The sequence below is a fragment of the Callospermophilus lateralis genome, chromosome 2 (assembly GCF_048772815.1).
Source record: "Callospermophilus lateralis isolate mCalLat2 chromosome 2, mCalLat2.hap1, whole genome shotgun sequence".
NCBI lineage: Eukaryota > Metazoa > Chordata > Mammalia > Rodentia > Sciuridae > Callospermophilus > Callospermophilus lateralis.
Window position 1 is genome coordinate 42,967,054 of NC_135306.1, and position 15,716 is coordinate 42,982,769.

Sequence of the window (15,716 nt, forward strand, 5' to 3'; positions counted from 1 at the left end):
GTTCAAAATTGCCCCCCGCCCCTCCCCCAGCTTTTTTTTTTTTTTCTCTCTTCTTTTTTTTTCAGAACTGGAAATTGAACTCAGGGGAACTCTACCTCTGAGAGACATCTCCAGCCCCTTTTTAACATAGTTGCCTAGACTGGCCTCAAACTTGCAATCCTCCTGCCTCAGTCTTCCTGGAAAACAGTGTGAACACTCTTCAAAAACATTTTAACCAGCAAGAAGATTTTTCTCCTCAATTTGTTGCTTTTTGAGTTAACAGCTTGAACATGACTTTGGCAATTGCTTCAGGTAATTTTTCCCCATTGATAACTGCTAACAAGAATCATTAAATTTCCTTTCATCTTTTGCCTAGCATTTGGGACCCCAGCCCTTATCACCTATCTACTTGCCTGGTCCTCATACCAACTAAATTAATCTCTATTTCCAGAATATGTCTCAATTTTTTCTTCCTTTCTGTGTGTTTTTCTGTGGTTCTCTTTATCTCAATGATCTGAACCTAACTCCAGCAATGTCCCCCATTTTCAAGGTCGAAGGTCAGCTCAAATACTTTATCTACCCTAAAACTCTGCACAGTCATTTCAGCCCTTTTGTTTTCCTGTGTCTGTGTTCCATATACATTTATTGGGCTTTTAAAAAAAAATCTTACCCACCCCCATCTTCTCTTGCACCAGTGCTCTTCGTGTTTCTCTTGCTGTTCTTACAGCCTAAGCATTGTGAGGGCAAGATCCAGGTTGCCCATTGACACACAATAGTGGCAGGGCAGTGTGAGGCTATGAGTTCAAGTCACAAGGCCAAGTGTAAAATCTGGCTATGTGCTTACTAACTGCAAGTTACTTCAACTTTCTAGTCTATAGTCACCTGTACTTACCACATGGGATCTCAGGAAAATTAAATGAGCTGTTTCATGTAAAATATTTAGCAAGCATCTGACATATTTTGGGAACCTTGTAGATGTTAAACATTTGCAATGCTTACAGTGAGTCCTCTTATTCATTAATTCAATAATTTATTCATCCATTTATTCTGCCATAACAAAATACTGCAGCCCGGGTGGTTTAAACAGATGTTTATTTTTCACAGTTCTGGAGTCTGGAAAGTCTACCATCAGGGAGCCAGTCAGTTTGATTTCTAGTGAGGGCCCCTCCTGGCTTGCAGCTGGCTGCCTTCTTCCTGTGTCCTTAACATGGTGGAAAAAGGGCTCTTTTTTCCTTTTCCTCCTTCTCCCTACTTTCCTCTTCACCTTTCCCCTTGTTCCTTCTCCTCCGGTTTCCCTTCTCCTCCCTCTGCTGTTGCTGCCACTAATCCTATAATAAGGGCCTACCTCGAATGACCTCATCAATCCCTAATTATATCCCCCAAAACATCGCACTGGGAGTCAGGGCTTTAATACATCAATTTCAAGGGAACACATTTCAGTCAATGTCAAGTGTCTATACATTTTTTTGAGCTAATCTGTGGATATAGCAATGAACTAAATAGACCAAAGTCCCTGTCTCTTAGAGTTTACATTAATTCTAGTAGAAAAAGTAAGCATGGGTAGATAGAATAACAGTGCCTAGAGACTACACAATATATCTCCATAACCTGCAAATATGTTATATTGCAGGGCAAAGGAGAATTAGGTCACAGATGGAATTAAGTTTGCTAATCAGCTGTCCTTAACATAGAGAAGGAAACCCAACAGACCTAGGGCAACAACAACAGTCCTTAAAAATGAAAGAGGAAGGCAGAAAAGTCATAGTGATGCTGTAAAAGAAGGACTCAACATGTCATTGCTGGCTTTAAAAAGGAGGCAAGGGATACGGACAACCTTCTAGAAGCTGGTCAATAACAACAAAAACACAAGAAAATGGATCTGTTCTATGGACTTCAGAATGGAATGCAACCACGCCGACACACTGATTTTAGTCCAACAAGAGCTATGTTGCACTTCTAACCTCCAGAACTATAAGGTAATAAATTTGCATAGTTTTAAGCCAGTAAGTTTGTGGTATGTTGTTCTGCAGCCACGGAATACTAATATAGGCAATGAACAAAACAAGTAAAATATATAGTGTATCAGATTACAGTAAATTCTATGGAGAAAACTGGAGTAAGGAATGTGGCCAGGGTGTGTCAGAAGAAGAGGATGATTGTGATTTTAAATAAGATTGAAACAGGAGACCTCTGTGACTTTTGAGCAAAGAGCTGAAGGAAGCGAGAAAGTATCTGAGCCATGAAGCAGCTGAGCCATCAGAAAGACTGCTGTAGCAGAGGTCACAATGATAAGGTCTAAGGTAGAAACTTCCCTGGCATTTCTCTATGGTAGCATGGATAGAGATGTAGCCCAGAGGGACCAAGGAGGGCTTAAATATAGAATGATGACCCTTCAGAGCAGATGCTGAAAGTAGAGCCGTCCTCCTCCAGTCACCTGGTCACAGGCAGAGCAGCTGGGTGGGTGAAGTGAAAGTTAGGGAACACCAAAGACTTCTTCCAGTGGCCAGTCCTCCCCAGGAAAGGAGCCACTACAGGGATAGAAGTGGGATAAAATCTCTTTTTTCCCTAGTGGCGAGGATGAAGCCCAAGGAGAGAGACAGACAGTTCTGCTAATGTTTGTTGGTCAAATTGAATGCCCTCAGCTCTGTCCATGACCTGCTTATCTGTGCCCAGAGGGATGAGCCCTACCTCTAAGGGCAAAAGTTGTATCTCAAGGTTCTACTTTAGTTTCTGAGTCAAAGAATCTTATTTATCCTTTCTTCTTGACAGGAAAAAAAAAAATATCATGTAATGAGAATTCAAGGAGCTAACATTCTCCTCTGAATTAGGGACTAACGAGTTAGAGAAGGACTGATAAGGATTAAGTGATGTAATTAAGAGACAGTTTCATCCTAACTGTTCTGCATGATGGATAAGCTCTTTGCTTGCCACAGTGCCCCAAAAAACTCTCAATGCAGTGACGGGGGTTTGAGTGTGTAAAGATTGGGGCAGCTTGTAAATAAGCTTGTCTTCCTCAGTGACAGAAAAAACCTTGCTTGGTGACTGCAATTTTGTAGATGGTAGTTTTCCTCCATTATGTTTGAGTTTTATATTCACAGTCAACAACATCTTATTGCCCAAATGACACAGAATTACATAGAATCCTTTAATCCAGTTTGATCTCACTGGGCTGTGATTACTCATTGAATTATTCTTGCAATATCAGAGATGACTTGATATGGCAAAGTATGTGATTTTAGAGGTTCTCATTTAGTAGACCTGGAAAAATCTTTTTGAGCCTCCTCAAAAAGAGGAGGATATATATTTTCTCTATATATCTTAGATTCTACTTACTATGTTTCCACACCTCCTTAAACTGTAAAGTAAAAATTGTAAAATGTAAAAATATGTATTAAGATGCTATCATAAGAAGAATAGAAAGATAAGAGAAGATCCAATTCTTTCATTCAGAAAGGCAGGAAGCTCATATTAGACAACTTCTATGAACTAAGAATATTTTTTATATTTAGTTTATTCTCAACAACTTCCCTGTCTGCCCTGGGAAGCACATATTTCTCCTCTCCCCTCAACCTACACAGGAGAATACTGAGGCCTAAAGGTCCTAGGTAGACCAAGATCACACAAATAGAGAGTGGAAGGCTGTGTGGGTTTTGCTTCAAAGTGCATATTTTTTTCCATGGCTCCCAGCTTGTTCTAGTTAATCTGCTGAAGTTCCAAAGTATTTCCCAATGATTACTGTTCCATTCTGTGTCTGTGGCATTCTCAAAAAAGGTGAGCCTTTTGTCCCCTTTTTGGGTGCCTTGGAAATGGCCATCGTGTGCCCAAAACGCATCCTTTGGGTCCGACATCATTCTTGCCACCCTAGCCACCAGCGTTATGTCTTTCTGCAAGGTTGGGAGCTCTCTTAGACTGTCCATGTTCCAAATCTTTTGGAGGGAGGGTGATTCTAAAGGCGACTTGACTTCTCTCCCCCACGTAGCTGCCTTTCCGTAGGCTGCCGCCAGAGGTCCCTGCTCAGCGCCCCGTGGCGATAGTAGAGCCCGGGAGGGTTGTGCGGCGTGCTGGGTGCAAGTGGGGGCTGCTTTGGAGCCGCGGAGACTGCAGCCGGAGCCCAGCGCGCGGACCAGAAAGTCCCTCGCGTGGATCGGCAAACGTCGCCCCTTCTCCTGGAGCTCACCTTCTTTCTCTTGCTCCTGCTACTGCTGACCCGGCAAAGGGAGCCGAGAGGGCCCCAGGCTGAAGGTAAAGCCCCACGGTAAGAACCCCGCTCCCAGCGAGGGAAGGTGGCACAATCCCGCAGCAACTCGCTTCTGATTGCGTCTAGGCGGCAGAGGTGTGGGGCGCACTTGGGGCCGGTGCAACAGGCACCCTGGAGGTGGTGGACCCACTCTCTAGCCGCCTCCCGCGGGCTTCCGGGGCTGGAGCCCTCTTTAAACCTTGCCTGCGTCTCGGCTTCTGGCTGGCTCCCGGTGCGCACTTCCCGGGCAGGAACGTGGGTCCAGTTTCTAATCAGGGGTCTGTGGCCTTTATTTTAAAAGATATGCCAAGAAAATCTTCCTTTTAGGGTGCAAATCTATCCCGATGCCATTCCGAATCGCTTGTGCCTGCAGGGTGCGCGCTGGGCTGTGGATGGCGGGAAGACAAACTTACAAAAGTGCGTCTGAGCAGGGGGACAGATTTTGGGCGGCTTGATCTTGAGTGAAGTGGCTCGATTTGGGAATGAGTAGGGAACTCTGCACCCTCCACCGGGTGGCTCCCTAGCCCCCCCGCCCGCTGACGGGATGTTGATGTTCACCGAGGGAAGGAGGGTATATAGGACGTACAAATTCTACTGAACTCTTAGGCCAACTGTCAAACATCGAGAATTACAGCCCCTGCCTTTCCCTGCACGACGAAGGTGGAAACCCTTAAACTTTTCTTTGATTTCCCCACCCCACCTTTGGACCCCTGCGCGGGGATTGGACTGAATGGTTGACTTCTGGCGCCCGACGCTACCAGGGGACCCCAAACCATTCCAGATCGCTCCAATCCCCATTCCTGACACCCTCCCATAACCCTTTCCGCAGGGATCCGGCGACCGAGCCACTGAGATCGTGTCGAATGGCCTTTTGTTTCTCCACGTTTCCCCTATTGTTTGCTTTTCCAACATCTGGTGGGGCTTGGGGAGAGAAGGAAGCACCTCTTGCCTCCCTCCCCCTCCTTCCATTGCCAGCCCCTGGGCCAGCTCGGGTTTGGGATCCCGGCTGGGGAAGGAGAAGAGCCCGACCCTACCGAGACTGCGGCACTCGGGCCTTGTGGTTAGAGGGCGGAGAGAAAGTTGTTCTGTCCCCGCCTCCTCTGCTGCCTGTGGCCCAGGGCGCATTTCTCAGATCTTATCCCAAGGGCGCCGCAAAGGATGAAAATCCCAGAGGGATGCTGCTTTCGAAAAGAGTGACAGCAAGGTTCTTCTCCAATCGAGGGTGCCCAGCGGTTGGTTCAAGAGGATTTCAATCTCTAGCTAAAGACGTTGTGGCTGGGCCACTGCTAGGGCAATGGAAGCGGGCCCCGGCACCTCTGGTAGTCGTAAGGCCGAGGTTCTCGGGTTTGGGTTTCCCAGGGCAGGGAGGCATGTGATTCTCCGTAAAGACTGGAGATGCTGATAACTTAGGAACCTCAAGACTCGGAAATAGTGGTGTAGTGGCTCACTCTAGAGTATATGGAGAGTTCTAATTTCTCGTAGGGCTCAAGTTCAAACCCCAAATCCTTTCCCTGCATTGTAGAAAAAGCAGACCACCGCACATGGTGCAGATGGGGTCAGAGCAGTATTCCTGCTTCCAAGCCGCTGAGAACTGTGGCGTGAGGTGCCCTCAAGTTCCGTTGTAGGTGCGCCTGGTAGGTTACAGGTGGCCCTGTTTGCCTGTAAAAATTAGATGCGCAAAACTGATTCTTATTGAGTGTGAACCATTTACTAAGGAACTAGGGTGAAAGCAAATTAGCCATCCTGAGAAGGAAGGTGCCCCAGATGGTTTCTGGAGAGCTGGTTTTCTATCAGGGGAGGCTGAGCCTGTGCACCTGTTGGAACGTATACCTCTCTTTAGCGTTGCGGTTGACCCGGTGTTGCCGGTTCCTCCCCCCCTCCCCCAGTCCCAATCAGTCTCTCTCCCAAGGAGACTCAATTACATTCTTCTTCTCTTCCTGCTCCCCACCCCCTACTGCAGATTTAATCCAGAGCCTTGTGCACTCCACCACTGAGCTACCTCTCCATCCCTTGTCCTCCCACTCTCCTACTTTTGATCCCTCCCGAGTGCAGGGGAAGGAGGAAGCTTATGTGGGGACTTTTGTGAACCATGTACCCATCCAAACTTTTTTTTTTTTTGGCATGCTGGGTGATGGAACCCAGTAGCTAATGCGTGCTGCATGGTAAGTAAGTGCTGTGACCCTGAGCTACATTCCCAGTCCCTACTCAGAGATTTTTAGTGAAATTTTATTGTGCTGGGCCCTGCACATGTCTAGGTTTACCTTTCCTGACTTGACAGAACTTTTGAGCTTTCATTTAACAGAGAAGTGAGACTGCTAAGTCAGGAATATGGTCACACAGATAACTTTCCCAGCAAGTTGTGGAAATTACCAGTAGCATCACCAAAAGAAAAAAAAGCAAAATCTTTGAAGTACTGGGAGACACTTCAATTTCATTATGAAAATGATCACCAAGGAAAGATTCTTTAAATTTAGCAGCAGCAGCAGCAAAACAACAATGAGGCCTTATATAAGAAGGCCTGCTTTGGATACTTGTTCAAGGAGTACCACAAAACATATTATTTTTAAAAAAACTTTTTTAGATGTTGATGGACCTGTATTTTATTCATTTATTTATATGTGGTGCTGAGAATCTAATCTAGTGCCTCACACATGCTAGGCAAATGCTCTACCACTGAGCCACAACCCCAGCCCCCCCACAAAGTATTATTAAAAATGTGAAAGGATATAAGGAAAACAGGGTACTCATAGAGGAAGATAAGCTTTTGCTTATCTTTTTTAATTTTAGAGTTTAAAAAATTTTCCCCAAAATCATTGTAGAAAAAAATAGAAAACACAGAAGTGAAAATTAAAAAGAAACAAAAAGAAGAGGAGGAGGAGGTAGTTTTATGAACAGCATTCCAGGGAACAATCTTATCCAATTGTATCCTTAATAAATAACTTTCTGAAAGAAGTTGATATACTTTTTAGGATATTTAAGATTGCCATATTGTCTTGTTTATCATCTCCCTAACAATATGCAAGAGGATCTGTTTTGCATATCCTACCCTCTACTTACACTCTATATTATTGTTTTTCATCTTTGCCATACAGATGGGAAGGGATCTTTATTGCTGCCTTATTTGCATTTCTTAAGTTGAAAGTGAGATTAAATACTTTTCCTACTTCTTCCTTTATGATGATACCCATTGGTGTCCTTGACTATTCATTTCAGTGGGGATATTCTGCTTTCTCTTTTGTTAGATGTGCTCTTTATAAAAGCATACCATTGTGATGGCTGTTCCTGCCCACACAATCAGACAATCTATATTGATTAGAAAGTGTCAGCTTTATTTGCCAGTTATCTTCCCTCGTGCAGGGAAATATTTGGCAAAACTACAACCATAAATTACTAAAGTAACCACCATCATCCTAGTAATTAGAGCAGGTAAAGGTAGTAGAAATTCATAGGAAAAAAAAATCAAGCATATATTTTCTGCTTAGTAGTTTGCATGCCCCAACTCCTTTATAACTCATGCTGCTTTATTTTTCTTTTCTTTTCTTTCTTTCTTTCTTTTTTTTTTTTTTTTTCCAATCTGGAAGAACTCTGTTGATGAGTTGTTTTTGCTAAAGGGATTACACTAATTCATTTTATTGTCTGATCCTTCTGCTGATAACCTGTTTGCCATGATCCACAGCTTCTTGTTCATTTAAACATCTCTTCTAAATTTTTGGCTGAAATTTGCCTCGCTTTTAGGGTAAGACTTTCTTTGGCTCTTTTGGCCAGGAATCCTGCACTTGGAACAATCTTGAATCTGAACTCTTTAGCAATGTGTTGTTAATAGCATTAGCAGGAGAAGTCTTCCAAGAACTGGATCAGGTACATTTCACCCTCATTTGTGTAACCACTTTCTCTGGCTTAATTCTTGAATGAAGGTAGAGGATTCTGAAATGGAATAGAGGAGAAAGAGAAAGAGAAAATTCATTCATGTAGGTGGCAAATTAAAATAGACAAGAAGCCATACGAGAAGAGTTAAGTAAATAATCTAGGTAATCTGGTTATAAAATGATTTTTTAAAAAGATAAAAGATGAAATCTAAGTAGTATATATTATTAGGAAGGCTACTTTACTTGACTGACAGGCAGTAGTCTTGTAACTGGAAAAATTCAACGTAAAATTCTTTCATAAAGTGACTAAGTCATTCATTTTAGGCATATATATGTATGGATGTGTATAAACACACACACACACACACACACACACACACACACATACAAAAACAGTGAAACTTCATACTTTACTTTCTCTAGCATTTTCTCTGCCTTTAGATGTAGGAATCAGACAGTATGCATCTGGCATGATGAGCACTCTGCTTCAGAGTCATAAATTCCCAAGGGTTAAATGAAAGCTTAATGGTCATCGAATTCAACCCTCCATCTAAATATCACTATGAATACCATTCTTCAAACTACATCATTTAAAACCAACCAAGCTGCCAAGCAAATGTCCAGAAATGTCAACCTCTTTCCTCTGGGAAAGGAGTGGGGGGGTTGGCTCTACAGAGCTTCTATAAACTTTTTTAATGTGCTGAACTTTTATGGAATAAACAACCTTGGTCACCAGAGGGGTAGGTCGTTGGGATGTTATATTCTGCAGCATTCTCTACTCCATAACTTCTAGCTATTATTCTGGTGACTTTTGAAGGTGGTAGAGCAAAGCTAAACAAAATGGCCAAAGGAAAAAGGAAGAAAAAGTAGAATAAGATGGAGAGGAAATCTCATCCTTTAAATCTGTCATCAGGACTTTCTAAGAGGCAAATGTGGCTGATGTGCTAAGCTCAGGCTTCAGTTAGAGACAACAAACCTTTCATGAACTGCCAGCAGTCTGACTGAGGACAGGATTAATTCTAGGATAGTACAAGCATCCTTAAAAGGAAGATGAAGACGGAGGACAAGGGGGAGATTTTTGGAGGAAATAAGAATTTCATTCTAAAAAATATACCTTATTTCCTAGTAAGGAGTGTCGTGAAGTTTTTAAAGTAGTAGAAACATCTTCTGATTTCCACTCGGACGATCTCCCATGCACAGCGACTGTATGTTTTATCTTTCAGGAAATTGTATATTCTGCTGAAGTATCTCCTCAGTTTGAGGTTGCCCAGAGGGAGCACCCCAGCTCCTGAGTGTTTCTTCTCATCAGCTTTCACATCTTCCTTTTCTTTATTCTCTTTTTTCAAGCATTGTTTCAGATACTCCACTTGCTCATAAAGGTTGATTTGGAGTTGTACCAGATGTTCCTCGTCCCAACTGGAGTTGAAGGTGTTTTGGCTGAAGATATTGATGGCCTGTGTGAACATTTCATAGAAGACATACTTGATGTTTGTCTTCTCAGGCTGGGTGGATAATAGGATCTCTTTGGGCAACTCAAAATCGTGGATTTCTCTGAGACATTCTACAGGAATTGAATTGCTCATCTTGTTCAGAAGCATCAGGTTTTGCCAGGTGAACGTGCTCAAATGAACTTTTAGTAAGTTACAGTCCTGACAGAGGATGTGGGTCATAAACAGACCCACTAGGATAGCAAGCCTGGTGTAGTTTGGGGTCATGTCAACCTTGATATTTTTTCCCCAAGCCAAAAAATCTCCACACCCAAGGTTGACAATGCTGTTTTAAGTTCTCTTTCATGGGACTCTATATACCTGAATTTCTTTAGGGGGAGGAGTTTTCTCATTTCTCATTTGATGTTTGTCAGGATTGTAACCCTTTTCTTTTGCCCCTGAGGCTATTTTACCTTTGGTTGACAAAACAGATTTTTTTTATTTTTTTTTATTTTTTAAGAAAAGTGAGCACAGCATTACCATTGTTTAACCTTAGATGCCTAGATAGCCTATCTGGGCTATCCTAGCACTAAAGAATCTCGGTATAAAACTGATACAGAGGGGCTGGGAATGTAGCTCAGTGTAGAGCACTTGACTAACACAGGAGGCCCTGGGTTAGATCCCCAGAACTGGAAAAGAAATATATATATTTTTTTAATTAAAAAAGTTACCTACTCTGTTACATTATAGAGATTGATGCTTCAGAAAATATATTTTCATGCCTGGCCCTATAGTCAAAAATCTCTCCTTGAGTTAGTCATGGACATTGATGAGATGACTTGTGATGATAGTCAGGTCACCAGAGCATAATCTGATTTAGGTTTTTTTTCAATCTTGATAAATTAAGTTTTGGTATTTGAATATTTTCTTTTTATTTGTTTTTTCTGAGTCTCAAAAAAAGCTGAACAGAGTTGGTCAATTTAGCGTGGCATTTATCAAAAAAAGACTGACATGGTTTGTTTTCTGTTGCCATTAGAAGAGGTTGGAATTGCACAACTGTTCTTTCCTTCAGTTAAATCCATGCCTTGCTTGCATTTCATATGCCTTAGAAATCTTCCAGTGAGTTGTATATTGGAGAATATTTTTCTGCTTTTAAACGTTTCTTTTTTTTTTGTGGTATTATACATTTTCTTTCTTTCTTTTTTTTTTTTAGATATAGTTTAGACAGTTTTAAAACTTTGGCTTGTTGGTTCTGGACAATAAAGATTTTTGTTTGTTCTTGTGTTTGTTTTTCACTAAGGAGGCTAAAGGGTAGAATACCATCCATTTTAGCCAAGCTAATTCACACCTGGACCAGTATGGTAATGATGGTTATCCTCCTTTAACTTGTTTGACCAAATAATCTTCTGATCGTGGTCAAAGCAAATGGATTCCTTTCCCTAAGAAAATAAAATGGGATGTCATTAAATTAGTCCAGCTTATTTTATCATTTTTCTAAAAAAAGAAATGCATTAGTTTTCAACATAGTCATTTAAACATGGTAAGCAGCCAAAATTCCACAACAACCACAGACATTGATTGAAAAAAATGGCTTAAAAATTCTTGTCTTAATCAGTTGGCTTTATCAAAGTCTCATTGTGGATAAATGAGATTTCTTAAAATCTTGTCTTTTTGGACTGGTGTCTTATGAATAAAAAACTTACTGCATATATTACTCTATATTTTCTAGCTATATAAAACCTGATTTCTTAGGCAAATTTCTTGGGGTGACTAAGTTTGAGAAGGAATTAGAAAAATGGACCCTTTTTATCAGATTATAAATCGACACAACCTTCATAAAGGGTAAAATAGTGGAGGCTATGGATCAAAAGCCTTAAAAATGTATATAATCTTTGACTTGGCAATTTGCCCTTTAGGAATTTATCTCCAAGGAATAATGATGACGTCCTTAAAGACTAGGCTCTTAGGAAGTTCATCACAGCTAAAGCATGGAAGACAATTTAAATGTACAGCAATGGGTAATTGGCTCAGTAAACTGTCAATAAAGACTTCTGTGCAAGCAGTAAAAATTATGTATGCTACTATATTTGGTCCCTTGGGTAGAAGACACTTTGTAGTTTAAAAACAAGATCCTCAATGGTAGAATCTGATGCTGTTTTTTGTTAAATATAGATATATGCATAGATGTACAGGAAAAAATCTTGAGGTATATATGCTAAAATTTTTGAGTTGTTATCTCTGACTGGAAGAATAATGAGTAATTTTTATTCTTATATTTCTATTTATCTAAAATTTTAAGTTTTCTGTGATCAGTAAAAGACAAGACTATATTTTTAAAGGACGATACACTTAAAAAGTAAAATTATTATATATCTGAAATGGAATCTCTATTATGTTTACTTAAACTTGTCCATGCTGGAGTATTTCAAAAGGAAATGTCAATTTCCCCCAAGGTTCAGTTCCAAATTCAGTTGATATGAGCAATGTAGTGTTATGTGGGAGTTCAGTATACTATTCTTGCAGCTTTTGATTTAAAAAATACATGTGTATGTATGAATACATACATTTATGATCACACACTCATTTAAACATGCACACATGTACACACCATCTATAAAATGCAAAGCACCCCTGAGGATCATGGGTTATGCTTTTTTTTTCTCTTTTCTTCCCTCATCCCCTTCCTCTTCCTTTTCTTTTCTTTCTTCTTTCCTTCCTCCCTCTCTGTCCTCCACCTTTTTTCTTTCTTTCCATCACTGGGAATTGAACCCAGTGGTGCACTATCACTGAGATATATCCCCAGGCCTGTTATTTACCGTTTTTTTTTCTTTTTCTTTTTGAGACAGGTTCTTGCTAAGTTTCTGAGGCTGGCCTTGAACATGCAGTCCTTCTGCCTCAGTCTCCCAAGTCACTAGGATTACAGACAGGTGTGTACCCACTGTGCCCAGGGAGGACCATGCATTCTTACATAGCTCATACATCTTCTACCTAAAACCTTCTTGCCTAGTCCCAGTTAGACTTGCTTTCTCCTCTTTTGAGCTTTTGCAGTGCCTTGTCTCCTTAATTACAAGTTTGAAATAGGTAATTGTGTAAGTTTTGCTTTCCTAATCTAATATATTCTCCACCCCACACCCCAACTTGCCCATGGTGATCGGTATGGTTTGTACTTGTTTAGATAGTTCAGCAATATTAACCAAACTCAGGTTGTTCAGTTGCCTTACTATGACAAGGAGTTTCTGCTCATAGGTGATGGAAGTGGCAACATATTTGGCTTTTTTCAACCATTTTGAAGTTCCTGTATTTTTCCGCTATACGTGGTTGTCATTTTTACACTCTCATCCCAAATTTCCTCCCTTTACTGCCATTCCATATCCTTACTTATTGAAAAAAAAATTAAGCACTTATCACATATAAATCATGGCCAAGTGGCACATAAGGAGGAATAAAGCTTAGTGCATGATCTCAAGGAATTCACAGTTGAAGAAATAGGCACTTTTGGAATGTTTCAAGTAGGAGGATAAAACCTTAGGCCTTCCTGTAGCATCTACCTCCTTCCCCATGTTCTGTAAATGTTAATTGATGATGATATTGACAATATTTGTGACAAAGACGGAAAGATGGTTGGCATGCATGTCTGCCCCTCTTCCACCATTGGGATTGTCTGATTTAGAAATAAAATTACTGAACAGCCATGCAATATTTGATATAAACTGTTACATGAAAAAAAAAAAAACCCACATTCTTTGTTTATCCAATATTCAAATTTATTTTATCTGGCCAGTCTCTTCACCATGCAAGCTCTCTGAGCAGAGTTTGAAAAAGATACAGACTTTACTTTCCTCTGTGTGCCCTCTCTCCCTCCCTCCCCTACCTTCTCTCCCTTTTTTCCCTTCCTCCCTCCCTCTCTCCTACAGAATTGCATTTGATTTCATTCTCTGTGCTGGCTTTACTTGTGCACATGTTTCTAAGAACAGTACATACCCCAAAGAGAACACTGTATACACATATGGATGCATTCACAGATTCACTGCGATTAGAAACATTTTGGAATGCTTAGTTACTTGGTCTTGCCTATGTTCTGTTGAAGCCCTGTCACCTGATTGTATCTCAAAAGATGATCAGAAAATTGAATGTCGGTTTAAGAAAACACCTTTATCCTTAGAATGTGTCTGTCACAACTGCCCAGTCTATCATTAACAGGATGTGATTGGTAATATTAGGTTCTTAGTTCCTTAGCGTGACCTGGAGTGATCCCTGTGTAGTCAGACTGACTTCAGAGGGGAAGCTGATTAGCAGGGGCTGCCCTGTTATTCGTGGAACTGTGTTAAGTCTGTGGGGATTACAAAGCTAACAGTGGGGAACAAGGTGCACCTTATTTGTCAAAATGGAAAAAATGAGACATTTCAGTCTAGACAAGCTAGCTTTGATTCAGCTCAGAGGCACATGGCATCTGCTATTAAGATTTATTGCTTCCCATGAAGAGGCAGGTTTCAGATCAGGATGAGAGTATCTTGTTGATCATCTTGTTACTTGGTACATTAACATGAGTCATTCTGTTTGGGAGGTCAGAAGGTGACTGAGCCGGGAGAGAGCCCAGGGATAGGAGGTTTGCATCCAGGCCAGGCAGAACTTCCCTCAGGGTGTGTAGACCATGGTCTCCCCAAAGCTGGAGCTGTTCAGCCTGGACCAACCCTGTAAGCGCTATCAACTCAATCTCACTGCCTCCTCATGGGGTCCAGCATCTCACAGGGTCCTCTGTCCCTTTCTTGGTTGTATTTCTTTGAATTCTCTACCTGGTATAGTGGTTTATGACAACTACACAAATAATACACAGATGCGTCCATACTGCAAAAATTCAAACACTTCAGGGGAAGTGAAGGCTGCCTGAAAGCTCAGCCTCACATCATGCTACTCTCCTCTCAAGCCGTAACTTAGTTAACAGTTTGATATGTGACCTCATTTTCTTCTCCCCATTATACACAAATTTTTCTGATAGCGCATACAGTTGCTGGCTTGTTTATTGCTCCCTCCTGAATGTTCAGTAGGACCCTCAAAGATTGAGAGGCCTGATCACTTCCATGGGTGGGGATGGGAGGACTAGTACATGTATTTATTCAATTGTCAAAATACTATTATAAAAACTGCAATATGTTTTGAAGCCTGATTCTGTAATAGCATAGCACTCTGCACATAGTAGGTGCTCGGTTACTATTTGTTGGATGATTGAATGAAGATAACGAAGCCATGTCTCAACAGGGAAGTTAGTTCTTCATTTAGTTCTTTTTGTGTAGGGATGTAAGGAGGACAAAGTCAGGTGTTTGGGGTGGACTGAGGAGTTTACAGAATGATAGAGGGCAACTCAAGTATCCATTTCATGTCATCTATTACTTCTGATGCTTCTGTTTTGAAATTTCCTGGGGCTGTGTAAGTCATAAGCACTTTGGTACTTCTACTCTAGTGATATCAAGCACTTGTGTATTGTTTGGTTGATTCCTCTATCTTCCCCTCCAGACTAGAAAAGTGACTTACTCAGTTTTTTATCCGTGGGCAGCTGTTACATGTGGACATTAAGGGTTGAATCAAATGGCTGCCATGTGATTTCTTGTGGTTCTCAAGTCTGATGGATATTAATTACTGTGGGAAACACTGCTGAGTTCTAAGACCATCCTCCATATGGCCAGTTCTTTGTTCTAGATATTCCCAGTAGTGGTCACTTTATCTTATCACCATTAGGGAGTCTCCTGGACAAACTAACACCCATTTCTTTTTTATAGCCCTGCTGGAAACTATGCACATAGTAACTTCTTACACAGAAATAATTTTGAATCATTAGAAAATGATCCTGGACAAAAAGTAATTCACCATGTGGAATAAGTACTTAAGTAAATAAATATGCACCATTAGTAAAATGTATTCTCTGTTTGGGGGTTACCAGCAGAGACTCCATCCACATTTTTACTCCATTGTAGGCTTCTCTGTGGTTTTTTTTTTTTTTTTTTTGAGCCCCAATAGGGCTTTCACTTCTGGAGTAGTAGTAGTAGGACTTTCAGATGGTGACAATGAAAGATGTCACCATCCAGGATAATCTTTCCTCATTATTCACTGAGCAGATGTGGACTTCTTCCCGGACAACCTCTGAGAGTGCCCGTAGTTGGGAAGAAATGACCAGAGTGAAGTGAGCAATGGATGGATGTGCTCTGTCTCGGA

At 41.1% G+C, this 15,716-nt stretch overlaps 2 protein-coding genes across 3 annotated transcripts in view; one reads left to right on the forward strand and one right to left on the reverse strand.

The window, feature by feature from the left end:
• Positions 1-4,032: 4,032 nt before the first annotated feature.
• Mob3b (MOB kinase activator 3B) overlaps positions 4,033-15,716 on the forward strand; it is a 185,925-nt gene continuing 174,241 nt past the window's right edge. Inside the window, exon 1 of one of the 2 annotated variants that reach the window (XM_076845927.2) lies at positions 4,033-4,234. The gene's annotated coding sequence lies outside the window, so the exon portion shown is untranslated. The remainder of the gene's footprint in view (positions 4,235-15,716) is intronic. The other variant, XM_076845928.2, reaches the window with a different exon arrangement.
• Positions 9,198-9,797, reverse strand: Ifnk (interferon kappa). Its single transcript, XM_076841360.1, has one exon. The coding sequence runs from the start codon at positions 9,795-9,797 to the stop codon at positions 9,198-9,200; it is 600 nt and encodes a 199-aa protein (XP_076697475.1).